At 45.1% G+C, this 21405-nt stretch overlaps 1 protein-coding gene across 14 annotated transcripts in view; it reads right to left on the reverse strand.

Moving 5' to 3' along the window:
- EHMT1 (euchromatic histone lysine methyltransferase 1) overlaps positions 1–21405 on the reverse strand; it is a 123256-nt gene that overhangs the window by 34677 nt on the left and 67174 nt on the right. For 12 of the 14 annotated variants that reach the window (XM_052814703.1, XM_052814713.1, XM_052814711.1 and 9 more), the window contains 7 exons: positions 16025–16581; positions 13351–13392; positions 5874–6051; positions 4328–4464; positions 3246–3434; positions 2483–2563; positions 303–423 (listed from right to left, as the gene is read on the reverse strand). In XM_052814703.1, the coding sequence (XP_052670663.1) occupies positions 303–423; positions 2483–2563; positions 3246–3434; positions 4328–4464; positions 5874–6051; positions 13351–13392; positions 16025–16581 (1305 nt within the window). The remainder of the gene's footprint in view (positions 1–302; positions 424–2482; positions 2564–3245; positions 3435–4327; positions 4465–5873; positions 6052–13350; positions 13393–16024; positions 16582–21405) is intronic. The other 2 variants (XM_052814715.1, XM_052814702.1) reach the window with 1 other exon arrangement.

A 21405-nucleotide genomic window follows, 5' to 3' on the forward strand; every position in this document is an offset into this window, starting at 1 on the left:
GGACATGAGTCCACAAAGTCTTTTTTGGATACTCTAAAAGAAAGGGAGTTCAGGAACAAAAAAATATTCCTCCAGCATGCCAAGGATAAAGCCACCTCATATGTATTTTGCTGTTGAAGTGTGCACACCAGCAGCTACTGTCAGTGACATGCAAGTTCACACCCTGGTTTATCATACAGCCCATCCTTGTAAAGGAAGAGTGAGCCCTGCAGACAGCCACTGCCTTATGGGCCTCAGGTCCTTACCCCTCCACCTGGAAGGCTAACTTCTGTGTAGTTAAGGAACAAAACACAATTAGTTACCTAGCACACTGGCTTGTTTCTTTTTATTCCTCCGTCTCCTCTTGCGGGTGGGTTTCAGCCATGGACTGTCTGTCTTTCCTTTCCTCTTCAGCAGCTTCTTCTTGACACTGGACTCTGAGCTCTGAATAACCAGAGAGGCCACGTGCATGTAAGGCATGTTGTCATCAGCGTCCCCGCAGTCCTTTGCGCCCATGCGAAAGAGCCTTCTCACAGCTTGAGTTATGCAAAAAGGCCTTAAGGACTGGGGGTTTGAAATCAAGTGGTGCTAAGATGTCTTTATAGTGCCGAAAAGGAAACACAAGCACACGTGTGGGTGTATTTCCTGTCATTTCAATAGTGCATGCTTCACTTTCTCTTCCATGTAGGCTCTTATACCATGCTCATTGCAGTAGTAGCCGAGCACCTCCACGCAGCAATGCAAGCATGCAGGCACACACACAGTTTTAGCTTCTCCCCAGAAAAACTGTGGGTTTTTTCAAACTAAAATATTCACATTGCTCCACAGTCATGCTAGAAAATGCCAACAAACACCTGCCTTGCACCTGAAGAGCCACCTTACAGGGTTGAGAGGGACCCAGGGCAATTGACTCTACAGTAGCAGACCAGCCCCCTCCCCGAGCAAGGTACAGGGTAGCAGGGACTAATCATGCAGCAAATATTCAGACACATATATGAATCTAAACAGGGTTTGGGTTTTGGTTTAAAAAAAATACAGTTGTCTGGGGTGGGTTTTCAAAGCCAACATCAGAACGGGGAATCAGGCACTCCAACCCTGTAAGGCAGTCTTCAACGCATCAATCATAAAATTCACATTCAAACTGAAACTGTCAGCTCCTGATGCTTAGCCATCTCCCACCAAAGCCTATGAAAAACCTCCTGCTACCATTAACAGCAGCTGGATCAGGCCCTACCTTCATAGGAAGCCGATGCTGCACCATGCCCTGTTATCAAAGTGAGCGAAGCCGGGCAAAGGTGGCGCTGAGCCCTGGCTCTCCGGGGCAGCTCTACGGCGTGTCTACACTGCCCCTGATAACCGTCCCTGAGTGTGGGCTCGGTTGTGCCCCGCCACGTGGCTTACACCAATTGCATCACACTGCTTGTGGGGGAGAGGTTTGTGTTTGAGCCAGTCCCTGTCTGGGGAACCGACTGACTCACCAGATATGAGCAGAGCAAAAACCAGTCTCTAGGATGTGGAGATATGACTTGGGAGTTTGGACTTGACTGCAAGCTCAACCCTTGGTTTGAGCTAATGCTACAGACTGGCCTCAGCTACCCATAGAAAGGGGCAGGCTACACAGCCCCTGCTGCTTGGTCCTCTTTGGCTCCTGTAGTGCCAGAGCACAAGGAACAAGACCCTAAAGAGCTTCAGTGATTCACTTTGTATAATCATTTCTACCTTCAGCTCAAAACATCAAGAAAATGAAGCCAAGCATTTTCTCAAGGTGACTGAAGAGTTGGGTTGCCTTAAATGTTGGCTCCTCAACTTGAGAAGCTGTTGAAAGGGAGCAAAATTTTTAAGTAAAGGGGAGTGTGGGGGACAGAGACAATCAATGAACAACAATTTAATTTTTTTTTTTTAATTTTTTTTTTTAAAAATCAGGTTCTCTTCACCAGCCATCTTAAAATAAAAAGTAAAAATCAGCAGCAGCTGGTGAAAGTCTTGTCCTAGCACTATACAGACAAGCCCCTAGGGAGAGTGTCTGTCTGTCTGTGTCCTATTTGTTTGTCTCCCTGATAAGAGCTGCTCATCTGGTACCATGAGGTGGCATGTCAGTTCAATGTGAATTCAGGCTGTAGGCTTGGCCAAGGGATTAGTGAACAACTCCACCTGAGCTCCGAAAAGCTGTGCAGAGCTTCAGGTTGTTCAGAAAACATTGCTGGCTCCTATAAGCACCCTTAAATATTTCTACTAACATTCAAATGATTAAAAGTAGTCAACACCTTGTTGAAAACAACAAACAAAAGCCCATTAGTTAGCATCAGAAAGCAATTAATTGTATCACAGATCAGGGTTAAGCACCTTGTGGAAAACAATACTCTGTGTGTGGGTGGTTTCAGAGTGAGTTTTGTCAGACATGAAACTACACGGCTTAGCTCTCTCTCTTTCTGGCAGCAGTGCAAAGGGGAAATTATTATCAATAGGACAACGGCTGAAAGACACATTTAGCAGCCAGGCTTACCAAGTCAGACTCATCTCCATCTTCCTCCTCCTCCCCAGACTCTCCAGTCTCTTGTTCCTCCTCAGACTCACCATCATCAATCTGCAGCCACCATTTGCCCAAGAACAGAAAGAGTCAGTCAGGTCAGGTCTCTGAAAGCCAGGCATCCCCCCATCATCCTGCTGTGCCCCTCACCCAGCAGAGCATCCCCCCCTTATTCTGCTGTGCCCAGCCCCAGCCTGCACATGCACTAACAGAATTTCCTCTCCAGGACAAGAACTCTAAGGCTGTTAGCGCCTGCCATGGTACATCCATGGGGATGGTACAGGGAAGAAAAAATTCGACCCCAGAAGAAAGCTTTGCAACCAAATCTTAACTTCCTTGATTATCTAAAACAAGCCTCATGTCTACACTACGTACCATGATTTGGGAAAAAAATTAACTAAACCAGTTTTAGTGCTTTCCCAGACTGACAAGCAAGATTAGGAAGACGTCTCTTACTGGTTCAGTGAATCCCATAGCTAAATGCGGTGGGGATTCTGCATGTATAGTGGACCACAGACTTATGTAGCAAGGCTGAAACTGGGGGGTAAGTGGGGAGACTCTCACGGGTGCAATGGGGAGCATGAAATGGTCATAAAAATGCCTCACTACTACTGCTGCGCTTTCTGCCATCTGTCAGGCTAAGAAAAGTCTAGAAATTGTCTCAACTCATGCCACTCCTATCCCACATGTACAAGCACATCCCATCCCACTCCAAGTCCTGCACAGGGCATGCAAATACCTTTCTGGCATTGTCTGCATCAGATGCGCTGTCTTTAGAGGTCCTGTTATCATCCGCAGGAAACACAGCTGCCTGTTCTGCTCCATGATCATCCTCCTCTTCCAACTCATCTGAGTCTTCCTCTTCAGAGTCTACATCTATGCTTTCCCCATTCACATGAGGGCTGGCATCACCCAGGTCCTTTTCACTCTGAAAGTCGTCCAAGCACATGAGCCACAAAGACAACATCAATCCACAGGACAGAACAGCTGAATCCATGCCCCTGTGCTAGGAGCCTTAAAGCTGCCAGAGGAAAGCTGGCTATACATCCCTCCAGAGCTCTTCAATGCTGCCAGCAAAGCTAGCCTGAGAGCCTGCCATGTCTCACCTAACCCTGTCAATCTGGGGACCAAGGAGCCACGAGGAGTCATTTCAGACTCACATGGTTGTACAAGGCATTAAGGGGAGGAGGGCTGCTGGGCAGAAGCCTTCAGACAGACCCCTGCAGTCTAATTTGAACATGGAAGGGCAGCTCCACCAAGGGTGCAAGAAGGTTTGTAGGGAATGGAAAGGAAAGTTAAATCACAGAGGGATTTTCACTCCACTCTATGAAAACCTAGCACTGTTCTCCTTGAATTCAAAGACCAAAACTTCAGGGCATGGGTTGCAGCAAAAGCAGAATTTGATCAGGAGTGAATCCCTGTCTAAATCTTTTTAAGTAACCAGTTGTTTTGCTGTACAGCCTCAAGCAGCAACACTAGACAGTCACCTTGAGGACACCGGAACAAAAAGGTTACCACGCAAGCTATGCTTGAAATCTCTCCAGTTCCACAGGACCCATGGGACAGAAGGGGAACATTCACTGGAAAACATTTGTTTAAGAGTTGGTATCTGAACAGCCACTCTCAAAAAGCCATTTTCAAGGCAGCAAGGCTGATACGGGCAGGATGCTGTTGCCAGAGAGAAGACATAGACTCAGAACAGAAGATGCTGACCACAAAAAGCCAGCACATTCCTGCACCTATACATGGGGTTGGTGTGCCAGAACAAGGGACGTGTATGGTGACAGTAAACATGTCCAGTGGGCTCAGCGCTCCCCTTACCTTGGCACCCGCAGAGGAATGAGTTATGCTCTTAAACATCTCAATCATTGTTCTCTGTTTTAACACTTTGGTCTTTTTCTTGGGAACCAGGCTATAGGTTCCCATTCTCCGTTTTTTCTTCCGAGATACTGCAGCAGCTGGAAAAGAGAAGCAAAAGAAACCCAAAGTTTGCTCAGGAATGAAAAGAAGAAGGGATAGAGAATAGAGGCTGTACTGGGGGAAAATCACACTTGAGGGCACGATCTGAGAAGGCTTCCCACTCCAACTAATTTATTTGCAAGTCAACCAAAAGATGACACACACACACACACGTGCAAACACACAAAGAGCTTTCTGCCAGTGTTGCAAACCCACCCAAATTCTGAGTGTCCTCTCCATGCTCCTTGTGGCCCTTACATCACCATACACAATATCAGATTTTTAAATTAGCCTGTGTTTGGCAGTATTGCTGATGCCGAAGGAGGCTGAATAGAATCCAACTTACTCAAATAGATATTGCAAGGCTAGTAATACTGACTTACAATGAAAGCAGTCGCACAATGACTGAAGAACACACAGGGAAAAGGTACCTTAAATAAAGAGCCATTTGCCATTTAACCTCATTTCACACCTACTATGGAAGTTTGTTTGATTCCTTTCACTACTTTGATCAGGTCTTAATTTGTTAAGTCTCCCTCCTGGCCTTGTAATCAAATCAGTCATCACACCTCACTGCCTGATGCTGTCTTTGGTGAATGCACATTAGAAGGATGCTTAGTGCAGGCTCTTTTAAGAATAGCATACAGCAGGGAACAGCCAGCCTCAGCACCAGTATTACCATTTGCAGCTGTACAGCCTGTTCCTTGAAAGCATTCCTTCTTCTTCCACTATGCTGAAATTTCACCAAAAATCTATGAAGAGACCTCTCCAAAAATCTGTTAACACAATTAAATTTATTTACAAGGATGTAGTATATGGTAACCAGTTGTTGTGGTGATATACAAAGTCCCTCAGAATTGATAGAAACATCTTCAGAGTATCACATAAGAAGATGGGGTGAAAGTGTCTCCTCTCATACTAAGTTTTAGCAGAAGAGTGATCCTCGGTGTGGTGGTGCCTGACGGAGCACACTTGCCTGCCCACGCCGCCTGGGAGGGACCTGCACCCTGTGAAACAAGGTGGTGCAGGAAGGACTGCATGGCAGGTGCTCCCTGCAGAGCAGAAAACTAGTGAACTTCACTTGGGAGGCTATTTCAACAGGGGACTGCAAGAACATACCCTGTACAACATCCAGAGGTGACCAGGAAGGAGTCCAGAGGACACAAGCACCAGTACGACAGCCACTTGCAGAGAAGTGGCTAGATGAAACGGTGTCTGTCAAACAAAGTCTATGGCAGCAACCCTACTGATGCCAGCAGGAAAGGAAACCCTGAAGGAGATTCAGTGGGAAAAAGGTACTAACAAAGGTTTCAGTCCTTGTTAACCCACCTCATCTCCCACTCAACCACAGGTACACACACGCTTGGGAGGTGGGTGCTGCTAGGGATTTTAACTCGGTTCTTTTTACCTGTCTGCGACTTCGTGGTGGCCACATAGCTCTGGTTCTGAGGTAGTGACTGGTGAAGGCCCGGGAGAGAGGGCAACGGCAACGGCTTCCCAAACTCCAGGATGTTCTTGTTGCCTTCCTCCTTGGATTCTTTTTGATCTCTGCTGTCTCTCCCATCTTTGGGGTCTTTACTTGCATGCTGGAAAACAAAATGCAGTTAAATTGAGCCTCTGCCTTAAAAAAACATAAATCAGAAAATAAATTTAATTCTTTTCTCTCAAGCATAATCACTTTCATTTGAAGACAGGACCACACATTCAGAGCAAAAGCACACAGCCCCTCCTCTAGCACATAACATTACTTTGCCTAAAGACTGCAAAACAATCCCAGCCTGCTGCTACTTCACTTGTTGAAGGCTGCTGCCTTTGAAGGTGAAAGGCTACCTTGCAAAGGCAGAGCAGCAAATCCAAAGCAACTGCAGATAATAAAAAGGATCAGACACTATTTACACAGGCATTTGGTTGGCTCTTGAGAAGACGAACAAATGCAACAAATACACCTATTCCCTGAAACACGCCTCGAGTGTGGCTGTCCCATCAAGCATGGATGAGAACAGAGTCTTGCAGAGACGTTTCGGAAGAGCAGGCAGCAACGGGAAGGGATCCTTCCTTTCGGGGAGCATTTGGCACAATCGAGTCTTAGCAAACTCTCCCACCTCCCACCTAGCACACAATAAAACATGGGCAAAGAAGGTATTTGCTTGACATTGCAGGTTCATCTACAGTGCTGCCACTGTTGCAGCAAAGACCTGTCCAAGCTTACTTTAAACCAGCTAGCGCAGGTACTCCCAAACTAGCTGTTGCTATGCCAAACACAGGGCAAGCTACAAGCTCCTACTGAAAACCAAGAGAATTTTGTAGTTGCTACTGCACTCGCTGTCGCTGGAGCCAGGTTCCCAGGCACCAAGGCAGCTTGAACCCGCTCTAGTTTGAGCATATACTCAATGCAAAGTCTCATCCAGCACCTTTGGTCACGAAAGCAGGATTCCTACAGCTCCATGTCCCACAGTGCTGCACCTTTTGTGGCAAGGCAACCACTGTTATTAACAGAGAGTGGGGTAAATGCTGCCGCTCTGATTTCACATTTTACACCGGATTTGCCCTCTTATGTATTCAACAGATGACCTAGCTGCATCCACACCTCTCCATACATCTGTCCACTCAACTGTCAAGTAGGAGGCAGGTTTGGCAGAGATGCTCCAGAAAACCAAGAGCACAGTTAGCAGATTACAAGCTCTGTGGTGGCAATGTTTTAGTGCTGCTCCACTTGCAGGAAAATACTTCTTATGGGACTTCTGAAGCAACAGCTGAAATATCAAAACAGAAAGAGGAATCCAGGCAAAAGAAAGAAAGGAATAAAAAGCAGCAAGCAATAAAAACACTCTTTAAAGTCCAGGTTCAGATAGGCACTCTTAGACACTGCTTTCAAGTAATATGACCTTGTGAACAAATGGGGAAGCAACCAATTCTCCTAATTACAGCTCTGCCATGTGCACACTGCTGGCAGAAAGCAAGGACTCGGTCACAGACAGAAAAGCTGTAATGATAATAAAAAATGACCTGCATAAAAAGGCCATCAAATTGCCAATGATTCCTGCATCAGGCCCATAACTTATGGCTGAATTGCCACATCTTTTCTTAAAAGGCATCTAGCCTTGGATTAACAATTTCAAAGACGACAAATCTACCATATCCTTTGATATGTTGTTCCAATACTTAATTGCTCTCACTGTCAAATAATTAAATGCATTATGCTTTTTCGACTAAATTAAAAAGCCCTGTATCATAAGAAACTCTCACTCCAAGTAGATACTTACAGACTATGACCAACTACTTTTTTTTTTTCTTAAACCTTCTCTTCAATAGGTTTAATAGAATGAGCAAATTAAGCGTCCATAGGTTCATTTGCTGGACATTGGATCACTCCTGAGACTGCTCCCAGTTGTTCTACCCCTCAAAAAATGTACGTCAGGAGAGCTGGGCACAGTATGCCAATAATAGTCTCAACAATACTATTTATACCTCTTAAAAGTCCCCAGTTTATAGATCTAAAGGTTAACGGTAACTCTTGGCTACAGGATTATTCTGAGAATTTCCAAGTCCCCTGGAACATCTACTGCTTTCCATTTTTAACTTAAAATTAGAAAAGTGAGCTCTGGAGAGGCAGATCTGACGCAGAGCTGCCTGCAACAAGTGTACATAAGGGCTGCATTTTTTGTTCTTTAAGTATAGGTTCTTGCAACTGGTCTCTGACAAAACGTGCTGTTACTCCCAAACATCAAGAATTCACATTCAGACCATGCCAAACTGTTTGGAAGAACATAATCAAATTTTAAATGGAAAAGTAGTATGTTATTAGCTTGGGGTTTTTCTCTCCCCCTGTAATTACAATATGGAAATAAATTAAAAATCTTCAGTAGGGCTGCATGACAACTGTTAAATGTGACTTTTTCATGGCAATTCCAGTAAAACGGTTTTTTAAATCAAATTAAGCCTTGTGAGATCTGGATTATTACTTGGAGGCATATACAGCAATGCTAAAGAACAAGCATTCCCACAGAGAGGTGACCAGATCTCTCAGAAAGCCTGATGGCGTGGGAAGCTGAGCAGGCCAGCAGTAAAACTTATATATCTCTCATACATGTGTGTGTACAAATATAAAAAATACTAAATCTAAGATTTGTAATAAAAAGTATGAGCAAAGATTTGAAAGCACTTATACTCAGTTTTCTCACCATCTTTCTTCATTCTTAGCTAGATAAAAGTTACGTCTTTGCTGTTATTAAATTTTACTCTTCCAGCAAGTAGAGTGTTTGGTGGATGAAACTTTATTCTTTTCCCATTCTAACGTCTCTGAATTCTGCTGGTTCCATAACTTGAGCCTGTAGGTACAGCCCATCCTGGTCTCCTACACTGAGCTTTTATGTTCTGCTCTACCTGCTCCAAATTTAAACACTCCCAGAAAAGAGGCTTTGCTAATCTAGCACACTGGTCTGCTGGGAAATTTCATCCTTGAAATCCCATCACGCTGCCTAAGACCTGGTTCAAGCATACCTGGGCCCTGCCTTGCAAAGATATTCCGCATCCTTCACTGCCCAGATTACAACCGGCACGTGACACCTCTCAGCAGAGGAAGGTGGGCAGGTTCAAATAAAAGAAGCAAAGGCAAAAGACAGACTGTGCATTTGGGAGTGGGGCAAGTGGGTGCTAGACTATTTGGGGCACAACAGACTCCTATCAAAGCAAAAAAGGGCAACAAAAAATTACAGTGATCCATTTAAACACAAAGCTCACAGATCCACCTGCAAGCCCCCAGTGCCATCAGAGGACTCCTCAGAACGCTGCACACCTATTCAGCTCCAGCAAGTTTCCTGCTAGGGAAAAGGCTGTCCAAGGAAAACCTCAGACAAAGGTTTCTCCTGCAGAACAGGCAGAGCAGCTACCTCCAGCCCTGCCACCCCATGCCCCAGCCTGGGGCTGGTAGGACCCAGCTCTAAGTCACCTCTGTGGGCTATATGGTCCCTAGCACAGCTGAGAGCAATTAATGCTCCCATCACATGCCACCTTCTTCCAGTTTCATGATGGATGGGTTCCTCCTGCCCTCCCTGTTCCTAGCACAAGGCACAGCATCAGGCAGGTATCTACGAAACTGCTTGCAGCTCAGTATCCACCCAAGCAAACTCTTGCTTCTCAGCTTAGGGCCTCTCTTACCTTTTCCCAGCAGAGGACACGCGTGCTGGTAAAGCACGAAGGGGGCTGCAAATAGCAGGCGCTTCAACAAACCCAATGGAGCTGACTGCTAGTCAACATCTACTCATCCAGTCTGCTGTGACAAATCCTAACATGTTTCTGCTTTGTTTCCTGAAGATCCAGAGTCCTCCGCTGAAGGTAGAAAATGCCAGACTGGCAATGCTGGAGCCTGCACCAGAAGCGACCATGCCAGGAAAGCAAGGCACGGCTTTCAGTGAACTGTTGGGCAGGGACTGATCTGCCAAGAATACTAACGAGGGCATGCACACTTTGAGTTGCCTGCATTTTTAACTGAGCAGACTCCTATGCTCAGAAATTGGATGAAGATCATCCTCCTTCACTTAAACCGGCAAAAATTCAAGAGAGCAGAGGTGCTTTCACCTAACACGGGCTCCACTGCAAACAGCAAAATTAGAGGTGAGAAGCACTATTCCTGACCCTAAATAAACTCCATTGCTGCATGATATCCTTGTCCAAAACAGCCAGAGTCTTTTCTTTTTTCCCCAATTATATTTAACAGTCAAGCACAGTTTTCATCTACAGTTTTAGAGAAGTACAGCAAGGAGAATCCTGTGCAAAGGCAACTCCAGGACACAGTCTGAGCTCCCTGTGTTTGCATGTTGTCCTAACCACCACACGTGTGGGCCACTGGCAGCCAAGAAAGGACCAAAATTGACAGAGAAAGAAACTGCATCACTCAAGTCTTCGTTTCTTGCAGCTTCTCATTGGTATCAGCTCATCCTATGCAAAAGGTTGTAAAGTCACTATTTCATGTTGGGCATTGCAAGCAATAGTCAAGAAACTGAAGAGATGCTTGTGTCTGGAAAGAGCAAAAATGGGACCACAACTATGTCCGACACCATTGTGAGAAAAATAGTCAGGAAAACTACTTACACTGGGACAAGAACACAGTATTTTATGTGTTTATAAAAATTAAACTCAAGTGCCTTCTACATTTTAATGGGAGCAACAATGTTTCTGTTATTGGCACAGAAGTCCCCTACAGCAGCAGGGAGAAGCTACTAAAAACAGCAAAAGACAGAATATCCTCCCTTTTTTTTTTCCCCAAAAGCAAAAATATGGAACAAACAAACCTTACTAATTAAACCCCACGTTGGTTCAACAGACCGTACACGGCATTCTTCCCACAGCCCAGCAATTAAGAGGTCTTTCCATTACCAAAGCAAGCAAGCTAGCAATAACCAAAGAGAAACCAGACCAGAACTCCATCCGTGTGTTGGTGCAAGGACACTGGCAAAGGTCCTGCAGGTCCTGCCTCGGAGCCAGGCAGCTTTGAAGAGCACCACAGAAGGACTGCCATTCGCTCCCAACACCTGAAATCATCTCCAGCTTAGACATACGAGCTGTTTTATTTCTCTTCTTTTAAGGACCTTCATCTCTGGCACAGTACGAGCTTGAAACCAAAGCCAACTAGCCAGGAGGACTAAACTAACCGCCACTGCCACCAGGCAACACGGCAGCTGTCACGGAGCAACCCCCTTCTCTCCATCCATCATGCAAAGGGGTAACAAGATTTATACCAAGGCGCTGCCTTTGAACAGCACAAAGCAGCAGCTCCCAGGGGTATCTGCCTCTAACAACTGGTGAATGATATTTAAGCAAGAAATATCAGTCCGCTATAAAAAATTTATCACAAGCAGATGACAGTGCCTGTAGGAGCTGTAGTGGTGCTACTCTTCCTTTCCTCCACTGCTGCAGAATTATACTTTTCACTACCAAATTTCAGCACAGCTGCCGGGGGATCCTGACCACTGCCTAAGCCTTACCTTGGAGCAACAAAAAGAAACCTGCATGGCTTTGGTCTTAATCTAGATCAGAAAAGCTGCAAGGCTGATCCACCTATTAATGCCCTTTTATCTGCAGATTAACACGTGCCCTTTAGAAGAGGGATTCCAGTGTGACTTGATTACAATTGCACTGATTTGTGTGCGGTCACGTATCTGCATAAAATCATAGTGGTTTAGGCTGCCAGGCAGACTGTGTTTAAGTGTAGATGTTCCAAGCTACAAACCTGCATTTAATGGGTTTCTGAACCAGCATCATTCAGAGGTGTGGACTCTGCCGGGTCAGCGGCACAGACCCCACTCCTTGTCCTTCTCCCCTCCTAGATCGAGCAGCTCCAGGGGAAGGGAGTGTCACACATCCATCAGAATGAAGCAGGGTAGCTCAAACCAGTTTCAATAGCTAGCCTCCTAACAGAAATAGGTCTGCTGGGGACCTGGGACTGGGACTATTTCTGCAGGCTGCTGTCAGCAGCTGGGGCAGCCACCTTCAGCTGGCGCCACCGTGCCAGCAGTGCAAGCACAACCAGTTAAACATGAAATGAAAAGTACAGCACAATACACATTCACTTTTCTACCTCCCTCTGCAGTAATTCCTCTATTTAAGAAGTCCAATGGTAGTCTACGATCTCATCACTCCTGAAGGAGATTTTCCATAGAGGATATTTAACTGTGGCCAAGCTCACTCACATGGATTTCACATTTCCAGTCCACCCATGCACACCTGGGTACCTCTCTGGAGAGGGTCCTTGATGGGTGCACCTTCTAGGTTCAGACAAGCTGACAGCAGCACTTGTGATCAGATAAGGATCTCTATTTCACTGTGCCATGTACTCTTCTTTTTATCCCACCCCCCACCCCCCTGCCCCCGGGAGACAATATCCCCATCCCCACCTCCATTAGGACCTGCCCTTTGTTTTGAGTTTTCTGCTCATATTAGAGGGTCTGAGCCTGCTGAGCAATCCCAGATGCTTGCAAACCACCAACTGCCACCTGCCTGGCCCCAAGAGATGAACACAAGATGTTCTTAGGCCAGGAGCTTCTGCAGAGCAACCCACAGACCACGTCAGCACACTGCCACAATACTGCTGGGCACTGACACAGAAAATAATACTTTGCAGCAACAGCAACACCTGTGCGCACACAGAAAGAAAGCAGCTTACCGGGCCTGGGATCAGATATTTAGTGGCAATGCTGCTTAAAGGTATAGTTTGATGAATATTGGTAGAAACACCAACATACATAAGCAAAGCATCTCCTGCTCCAAGCTCCTCCTTCCTGCCCAGGCTTTGTCTCCCCCAGTTGAATTGGTACCCTACGTTTTGGGCTCACACTGTGAATCAGGCTTAGATACTAATTTCACAGATTTTCGCGCTATTTCTTCTGACAGTTCAGTTCCCCTGACCCAGTCCTCTGCACAGCATAAAAAAATACTACCAGAGACACACACCTCAAACTATAGCCTCGTGGTCACCAAGTAATGAACGGAAACATAACTTGGGATTCCCAATTCAGCCATCTGCTCCTCCTATCTCAAGAGATAACTATGGGATGCTTTCACTACCTTTATCATCCTTTATCCATTCCAGACACGGCTTAGTGATGCTAAGCTCAGAAACTGGAGTTTCCGAGCAGGAGGGGTCTTCTCCAAGCACAGGACACAGACACACACTTGCTTTTCAGTCTGTTGCCTGGCCCTGGAAACTTTTGGGTTCTTAATAGAGTTGTAAATGGATTAGGAAGGAAAGAAAGATTCTTCCAGAAGGTGCAACGCTTGTGTTACTGCACTATTCAGAAGGGGAGCAGAAACGATGCTGTCAACAACTCTTCTGAGGTCTCTGTTCAAAAACCACCTTAACATGCGACAACATCAATTAAAATTGTCACCTGTTTCAGATTCAGCTTCGATCCCAATTCAGGAAGCAAATCCTAAACAGAGAAAAAGCTGGTTAAATTTGTGAGAAAATTATCCTCTTCCTTTCATGTGCAGGAAAAGACTACCAGAGTCCCCTGACAGCTATTGGGTTACAGAAAATAATTTTTTGGCCCCAGTGGGTTTCTGCAGGAGCCGTGAGGAACAAATGATTACACTTTGCAGGCAACAAAATACCTTCCTCCCCTCCTCCCAGGCAGCACAGGTCTGCAAGAACAGTCTACCAAGAAAACAAAAATGCTCTAAAAAATATTAGCAAAGAAAACTACTGTGTCCTGTAACATCAACTTCTGGGTGATTTCCACAATTTATTTCCTGGAATACAGCACCTGCTATCATGGTGTTTTTGAAGGAGAAAAGGTGTGAACGTGGAGGCTGGTACATGAAAAGTTACTGCAATGCTGTGCTGATGAGCCTCTTATAAGCAGCTCAACAAAGAAATAATCAGGACAGAAAAATGACAACTAGCAAGGATTCTGCTACTCAAAAGAAAATAGCATGTAAATTCAAAAGACAATGGGGAAAAATTAGGTAGTAATTATCAGGAAGGCTGAACAAAACAGATGTTTTATTGTCTTGCAGAAATGAGATCAAATCTTGGGTTCACATTCAGATGCAGAGGCTTGAGCCGAGAACATGGGAACAGCCTCTTTTCACCATCCTTCTTGTGAATTTTGTTTCTCTCTCTCTCTATTTTAAGCCCAAGGAAAATGGCCAGAGGTGCTGAGGACAAGCTATGTACTTTCTGGAGTGGCCCAACAACTGCAGGCTTTGGTTTTTGAAGCTGCTGTTACTGCGTGAGCAAATAACGATCAACAGCACCATCACAGCAACTTGTGTAATGGAGTGCTGCAAGCATTCACAGAGGTTGCACACAGCTTTCTAGAGACAAACCTTGAAGCCCAAGGGGTTGCATAAAAATATTCTTCTGATGTATCATAAAATATGAATGAGGAAAACACTCCCTCCTAACCTAGCAGTCATCTTTTAGAAGGGAATTGCCTCTTTCAATTGCTCAGCCCCAAGGGATCTCTCCCTGTCAAATTCCACATGGGTCTGGGGGTTTGCCCGACCTAATTTAAGTGCACAACAGGCTGCTGGAGGAAAGCTGCGAGGCAGTTTCAGTTGCGAAGCCTTGTTTGGGTAAGAGACAGCCTTATGCGAGATTTTCATCAGGCTGCATGTATTGCATCTGGGCTTCCCCCGCTTGCTAGCCAGAAAACACAGCAGGGGTGCGAGAGCGAGAGAATTCAAATGCAATCAGGGGAAGACAGAGGGGAAATTAGCGGTTTGGGAGAATGGTTGGGAAATCGTGGCAGGCGTGGTTTCTGCCCTACTATTGAGGCTGGGTGCCCACGAGGTTTGTAATCTTGATGTGCTCTTTGGACTCCCACCTGCTTCCGGAGGCACAGGTGGTGCCGCAGCCAAGGGCACCTTTCCCCATCTGTGGCTGGCTAGGTGCCACCCATCTTTTTTTTTTCCTCTCTTCCCCTGCTCCAGACCACAGCAATTCACAGCTTTGAGACCTTTGCATCATATTATTGCTGTGCTGCAACACGTGGGTGACATCTGAGGATCACTTTGCATCTGCTTGGTCCATAATATGCTGGTAACTAACAGCAATCCATTGCATCAACATTTACAAAGCTGCAGCAGCTTCCCATATATTTCTGGGTGTGACTCACACTGCCAAGCAGGGGTGTCAATCCTTTCCTTGACCGAGGTGCAGGATACCTAAAAGCCAGTCTCTCTCCATCATTAGACATAGCACAATGAGAGGATCTAGCTCATTGTAGCTAAATAGAAAGCATCACAAGGCTGTAGTGGAGATCTGCCGGTTCCAGTATCTATTCCTTACCTTTGGCAAAAGGACCAAAAAAAAAACCAAAAGAACCAAACTTGGCCAATAACAAAGAAAGGCCCATTACTGTTCACCCCACTATGAACACACCAGATGACTTCACATCTCCTTTTCCCTCCTAAAAAAAAAAGGCAGAGCTCTGTTTTATTAAGTGATGGTAGATCCAACCCTAAGGATTCTGGAGTGAAGACTTCTGAACAAGCTGCATTACTACAGGCAACATACAGAGAGAGAGAAAACATCATCTGGTTTACTACTATAATGATACAGCAATGCAATCAAGTTGCCTAACATATCAGTTTCTTGACAGCTTCCAAGCTTAGGAGAAGCCTCAAGTTAACATGCTATGCTTAATTTCCTTTGGGTCGAACTTATAAGAAATCTAATTTGTTTCACAAGCAGCTCTGGATTTCAGCAGACGGCTGACGAGCAATACAGCCAAGAGAGAAAGGCCATTTAGCGTCTCACATACATCTGCTGGAGAAGGTAATTGATCAATTATATATTTAGAAACACATTGGGGAAGAGAGCTGATGGTGGCCATGTGACTCTATTTTTAACACCTCTGTCTCTCTGTAGGAAGAGAAAAAATAAAAATAAATATATATATGTATAAAAAAAAAAATCAATCCACTCAGTGGGACACCTCTGAATTACACGTGTTCCCATGCAGCAAGGTATCCCTCTCATGCACTCAAAGAAAGCCAAGAGCAATCGCAGCAGCAGCAGCAGCAGCAGCAGCACTGACTGCTGGGCATATACATTACCAGGCTAGGGGTGGGTTTAGGCATTGTCTTCCGTGCTCTGTGGACCTTGACTTCAGCATTAGCAGCGGTGGCTTTTTTAGCATCCATGTCCTTACTGCCCTCCCCAAGCTTGGTTGGCATCGTGGCTTGCATCTGAGAAAAGGAGCCCACAGTTCTCCCTTTGCTTGCTCCTCCTGGAAGGGTTTTTGCAGCATGGCCGGTGAGAGAAGCAAAGGTGCTGGTAGTCCTTAGAGGTTGCTCCTGTGCCATCTGCTTGGTTAGAATATATCCATTGCTCCCTGTTACAGAAGTCTGTGTGAAGTCACTAGCTTTCATATGGTTTTGCTTCCCAGTCTCGCCATCTCGTTCAGAAATACCATTTTCTGCTATCCTATTTAATTTAGTACTAGAGTCCTGCTGGCTCACTTTCGTATTGTCCTGAGTGTTTTTAGCTGGGTTTGGGTGGCTACCAGCGTCACTGTGCTCACAGGAACCGTTGGTTTCACCGTCTACTGCCATTTTTGGTTCCCCCGCTTGCTTTTCTGTAGCACTTTCATCTGCAGCCATGGCATTAAACCCTGGAGAAAGAGGAAGGATAAGGAGGAAGAGAGGAGAAAGAAAAGGGTCACAAGCAGTATCAAAACTCCAAAGAGAAGGTACAGCTACTTACAGTGGCTAACGAAGAGCAAACCTCTCCTCCAGAAAACTGCTTGCTATATATATATCCATTTAGGTTGCTCACTCACCTACCTGACCTGCTTGTCTGGATCGTCAGATGGTGAAAATTGGGATGGGTGGCTCACTTGAAAGCAGTGCACTCATTCTTACTCGTCTCAGCTGCAGATGTGGCCATTTATTCCCAACTATGGACTTTTCAAGGTAAATATTATCTTTAGCTTTTCCAATAACTACATTTATTGGACCATATGTCAACACCTCACATGTCAAGCAAAACGCTACCCAATCTTGCATTCAGATCTCTGGCAAAGCCCTTCACAATGCCAGATTGACACAAGAAAACCTTGCTGGTAGGGCTGTATGGGTGAGCTTTTGTGGCACAGACACAGCTCAGCAGCCAAATGTCTACATCAGGGCTCTGCCACTACATGAAACATCACAAGGAATAACTAACTCCCTGGCAATCACAGCTCTCCTGGCAATGTTGTCCAGTGGAGACTGGCTCTTTTGCGGGGACGAAGCAAGCACAGGAGCAGGATTCACGGCATCATTTCAGAGGCAATAGCCAGAGTAAACACAGGGGTGAATGCAATTCACAGGTTAAATGCAATTCTAGACTAAAATAATTACATGATTCAAATGCAGCAAGATTTTTGCAGACTGACTAAAAGCTCACACACAGATAAAACAGGAGTGTCCATGTAAAAAATTTTTTTTCCTCCCTTCCAAACATTTCCATGCTCCCCCCATCAATGAATTTGTCCCATTAGAGATTTCAGACCCGAGTGGAAAAAAAATCCAAGTATGAACGCCACGTACTTGCAGAAATGTTTCCGACATGACAAACTAGCAGCTCCCCAGGCAACTAGGAGTGATAACAATTCACTGGCACGATCAGTAAAACGATTAAATCAACCTGCTGTTAGGGATTCCTTGTATTGTTTTCCTTCCAGAGGCCAGACAGTTATGAAAAGCATCACAAGGAGTACCAGCGAAAACTCTGTCCAAGTGGGCTGTCAAAGCGGGTAGGACTGATTTACAACCTGCTTGAATCAAAGCAATTTTCACCTACAGTATTCAGAAGGGCCCAGAGTCAAACTGGAGACAACTTTGCAAGCCATACCAGCATGCTGGGTGTCAGCATCTCATTTCACACTGCTCTTGAAGCCCAAACACTCAAGGAAAACAATATTCTGAGTGTCTCTGCTGACCTGACAAAAACCTGATGCAAAGCTAAAGCATGAAGAAGAACCAAGATCCTGGATCCTAGAACTTCAAGTCCAATATCCCTGGGCTGATTGTTCAAAGCTGAGCTCCGCAGGGCTTTGCTGCATGACCCCAAGGACAGGCAGCTCAGTGCAAACATCAGCAGGTAAGCACAGCTTACCAGAACAGCTCTTCCCAAAAAGCACCAAACTCCCTTGCCAGTTAGCGGCAATTGGGAAAATAATCTTTCCCCAACTACTTGAGGGCCTACCCACCTCCCCTTCTTTCTACCCCTTTTTAATGCATTCATTCAGTCCATCTCCTTACCATTGGGTTGACCTAAAAGATTTTGATACAGATTTCTGCACAGACAGCACCTGCAGTACTAGACTCTAAAAGCAATGCATTCTAGTACCTGAAACAACCGTATTATTCCCCAAACTTCCTGGTTTTTGGTGCTCACCTTAGATTTAAAGACAAACATTTCCAGCATCAAACTGAAAGCCCTCTTAGAACTGGTCAGTACCCTTAGACCATCCAATCCAACCTCCAGCTTGAAGCATGGTCAATGCTGAATTCAAACCAGGTTGGTCAGGCCTCTGTCCAGGTGGGTCTCAAAGACCTGCTGCAGCGCTTGACTTGCTCCAGCCTAGTCCTACTCATAAATTACAAGGGAGACAGTCCTAGTCCTGCTCCTTATTTCCAACTGAAAGCCACAGATGTTGGACACAAAGCATCTTACTGGAAAGTGTCTTCAAACCCTGATGACAAGTGGTAACTCTTCCCTAGGGTTCAACTCTGGCCTTTTTTCCTGACGAGACACCTGCTTTAAGCAGTCCATTCCCCCCAAACCCAGGCAACCCAGCCTGTGATTGCCTCCCGCATGGACTCTGCTGGCTCAGAGCCCTCAAAAAGAGCTCCAAAACCTCTAAAAAGAGCCCACCGGTGCTTGCTGGAGCACATGCAGGGGGGCAGAGGCAGAAACCCCATCTCCAGTAGGCAGTAACTGAGTGGCTTTCCAAGCACGATTCAAAGTCATCACCTCCATCTGCTGCCCTCTCGCCATCCAAACCACCTTCTGTGTACTGAAAGCTCTGGTAAGACACACAAGGGTTTGTTTTGGATAGCAACGACTCTGGGAGAAGATGAAGTGCTATTTTTTTCACTGTTATTTAACTATTTGAAAAGTCTTGGGCAGAGGGAGCCAACAGATATGCACTTATTCTTTCAATCCTTGTTTCCCTTTCTGCATTTGGTGTCTTTAAAAGACTGTGCTGTGGCCATTTAAACAATTATTTCAGCAAAGTCAGTGCCAGAAGAAAACAAAAAATGAGCTCCCTAACCACAGATGGTGGTTTCCAGTGCTCAGCACTAGGCACCTGGCTGAATGAAGCCTTCAATATTTGTTGATTTAAATAGTCCGCACTCCCACCAGAGCAGTCAAATAACTTCAGTGACTGACTATTAGACAGATAAACTGAATAAGCAGAGGGCAAAAATTGCTACACACACACACACACACTCTCATTAAGTGTGGAAAATGCAATCTGATTGACTATGGAAGTGCCATCAAATCCCTATAAACAGGCACCAGACTTCCAAATCTGTGTGACTAGAGATTTGACAAAACAGATGAAATTTCATTGTCCCTGAAGTTGCACAGAACTGGAGAACTTGACAGCAGTCGTCAGGGGTATGGTTTTGATTTAACAGGATTACACACCTCCTCTGCCCTGTCGTAAATGCACACGTTGCAGAGCAAAGCAAAGTCCTAGGGCTTCCAGCTCCAGCCCCAACCATCAGTGTTGCCACCACTCAGCAGGCCAAGCGAAATGCATTGCAGTGTCACAATTCAGTGCTTAACGGACATGCATCCACACGACAAAAGCTGTTACGGCAACTGTCATCACACGGCTTGCCGGCTGGCAAGAATCAGTGGAGGCCAAGGACTGAATGGGAAGAGACACTAGATCCCTCTCCAGCCTTCAACAGGTCTGAGACACCGCAGGCAAGACTGTCCTGAGCTGCTGGGATGGGCTTCTTTGGGGAAAGATCATCTTCATCCTCCTGCTCCCTTTTCTGCAGCACTAAAACAAATTCATAAATACTTTGGAATAGCACTGTTTTCTACAAACTGAGTTCCTGTACAGCACAAGGCTCCTGCAAGAAGCACCACAGCCAAAACACCAGCTGCAGATATCATCATCCCCAGGGCCCTACCTGAACATCGAATTAAAGAGGCCCCCACCAAGAACTAGTTTATGTCAGGAGCTACGTTGCTTAATAAGATGTGGTAACCCAAGTAAGCTAGTATGGTATTCACAACTGAAATACCTGGTCTGGTAATAGGAAAATGGGAGTTATCCTCCCAGGCTAGGCTACTGCTCTACTTGCCATGATGCTCTGCCTTTAACTCAGTGCTCCACCCTTGTGTAAAAGGACATGTCTGCAAGCCTGACCACATTCAACAAGTCTTAGGTACACACTTACAGTACTGCACATTTACAAGCATTGCTGAATAGACAGAATTCAATATATATTTACACTTTTTCTGAAATATGGCCTACAGATGGGGATGGGAACAGAAACTAGAGACAGCAGGAACCTCACAATGGAGAAATACTGAATAAAACAGCCTACAGAAGCTCTTCAACAGCACCAGACAGCTAAGGAAACACTTGTTCCTGACATGACCTGTTCATCTCCCCTTTTTCATTATAAAAAAAAAAAAAAAGTTTCACTGTAAACCTGCTAAAATCTTGATTTCAAATACACCTTGTGGCAATGAATTCTCATCTTGAAAATGCTGTTCAACAGCTTTTCTGCTCTTGTGCTGCAAGTGCAAGTGAATAAAAACCTAAAATAGGTATTTCTCTAAAACTTAACAACTTGATAGTACTCACTCCTTCTAAATAGAGCAAAACTATGTTTTCTTCCACATTCACTTTTCTCTCCAACTCCCTCATTATTCCTTAATCTACAATCATTCTTTCTTTAATTAAAAAAAGAAAGGTAGAAAGATATAGCCTATATCCACAGAAGTGTAACCTCATTTACTAGAAGCATCCTAGTATTTTCAGAACTCCCTTATGCATTTCCTACAGCATATGCAGCAGTAAAAGCTTGTCACATTGACCACAACGCTGCCTGTATCCCCGATCCAAGCATTCAGTATTAATTTAAAATCCAGCAACGTGTAGGATAATTTGCCCATGAGATTTATTTTCTGTTATGGTGCCAGTTCTCCCAGGCAGGTATCTGAAGTTGATACCAAGTTGAAACAAACTTCAGTAAAGGTGTATCTTCTAGGAGCTGGCTACATTTTAGTAACACAAGAAACTTTAAGACTCAGGAAATTATGCAGATGTATTATCCTTGCGACTCCACATGGCAAAGAATAATCAGTAGTATATTTAAATCACTTTGCTGAATTAACAATTCATTGAGAGTAATGCAGAGTTCCCACCCCTCCCCATGATTAAGCAGACCCTCTGCAGCAGTTTCGGTCTTAAGTCTTC

Source organism: Harpia harpyja, chromosome 19 (assembly GCF_026419915.1).
Source record: "Harpia harpyja isolate bHarHar1 chromosome 19, bHarHar1 primary haplotype, whole genome shotgun sequence".
Lineage (NCBI taxonomy): Eukaryota > Metazoa > Chordata > Aves > Accipitriformes > Accipitridae > Harpia > Harpia harpyja.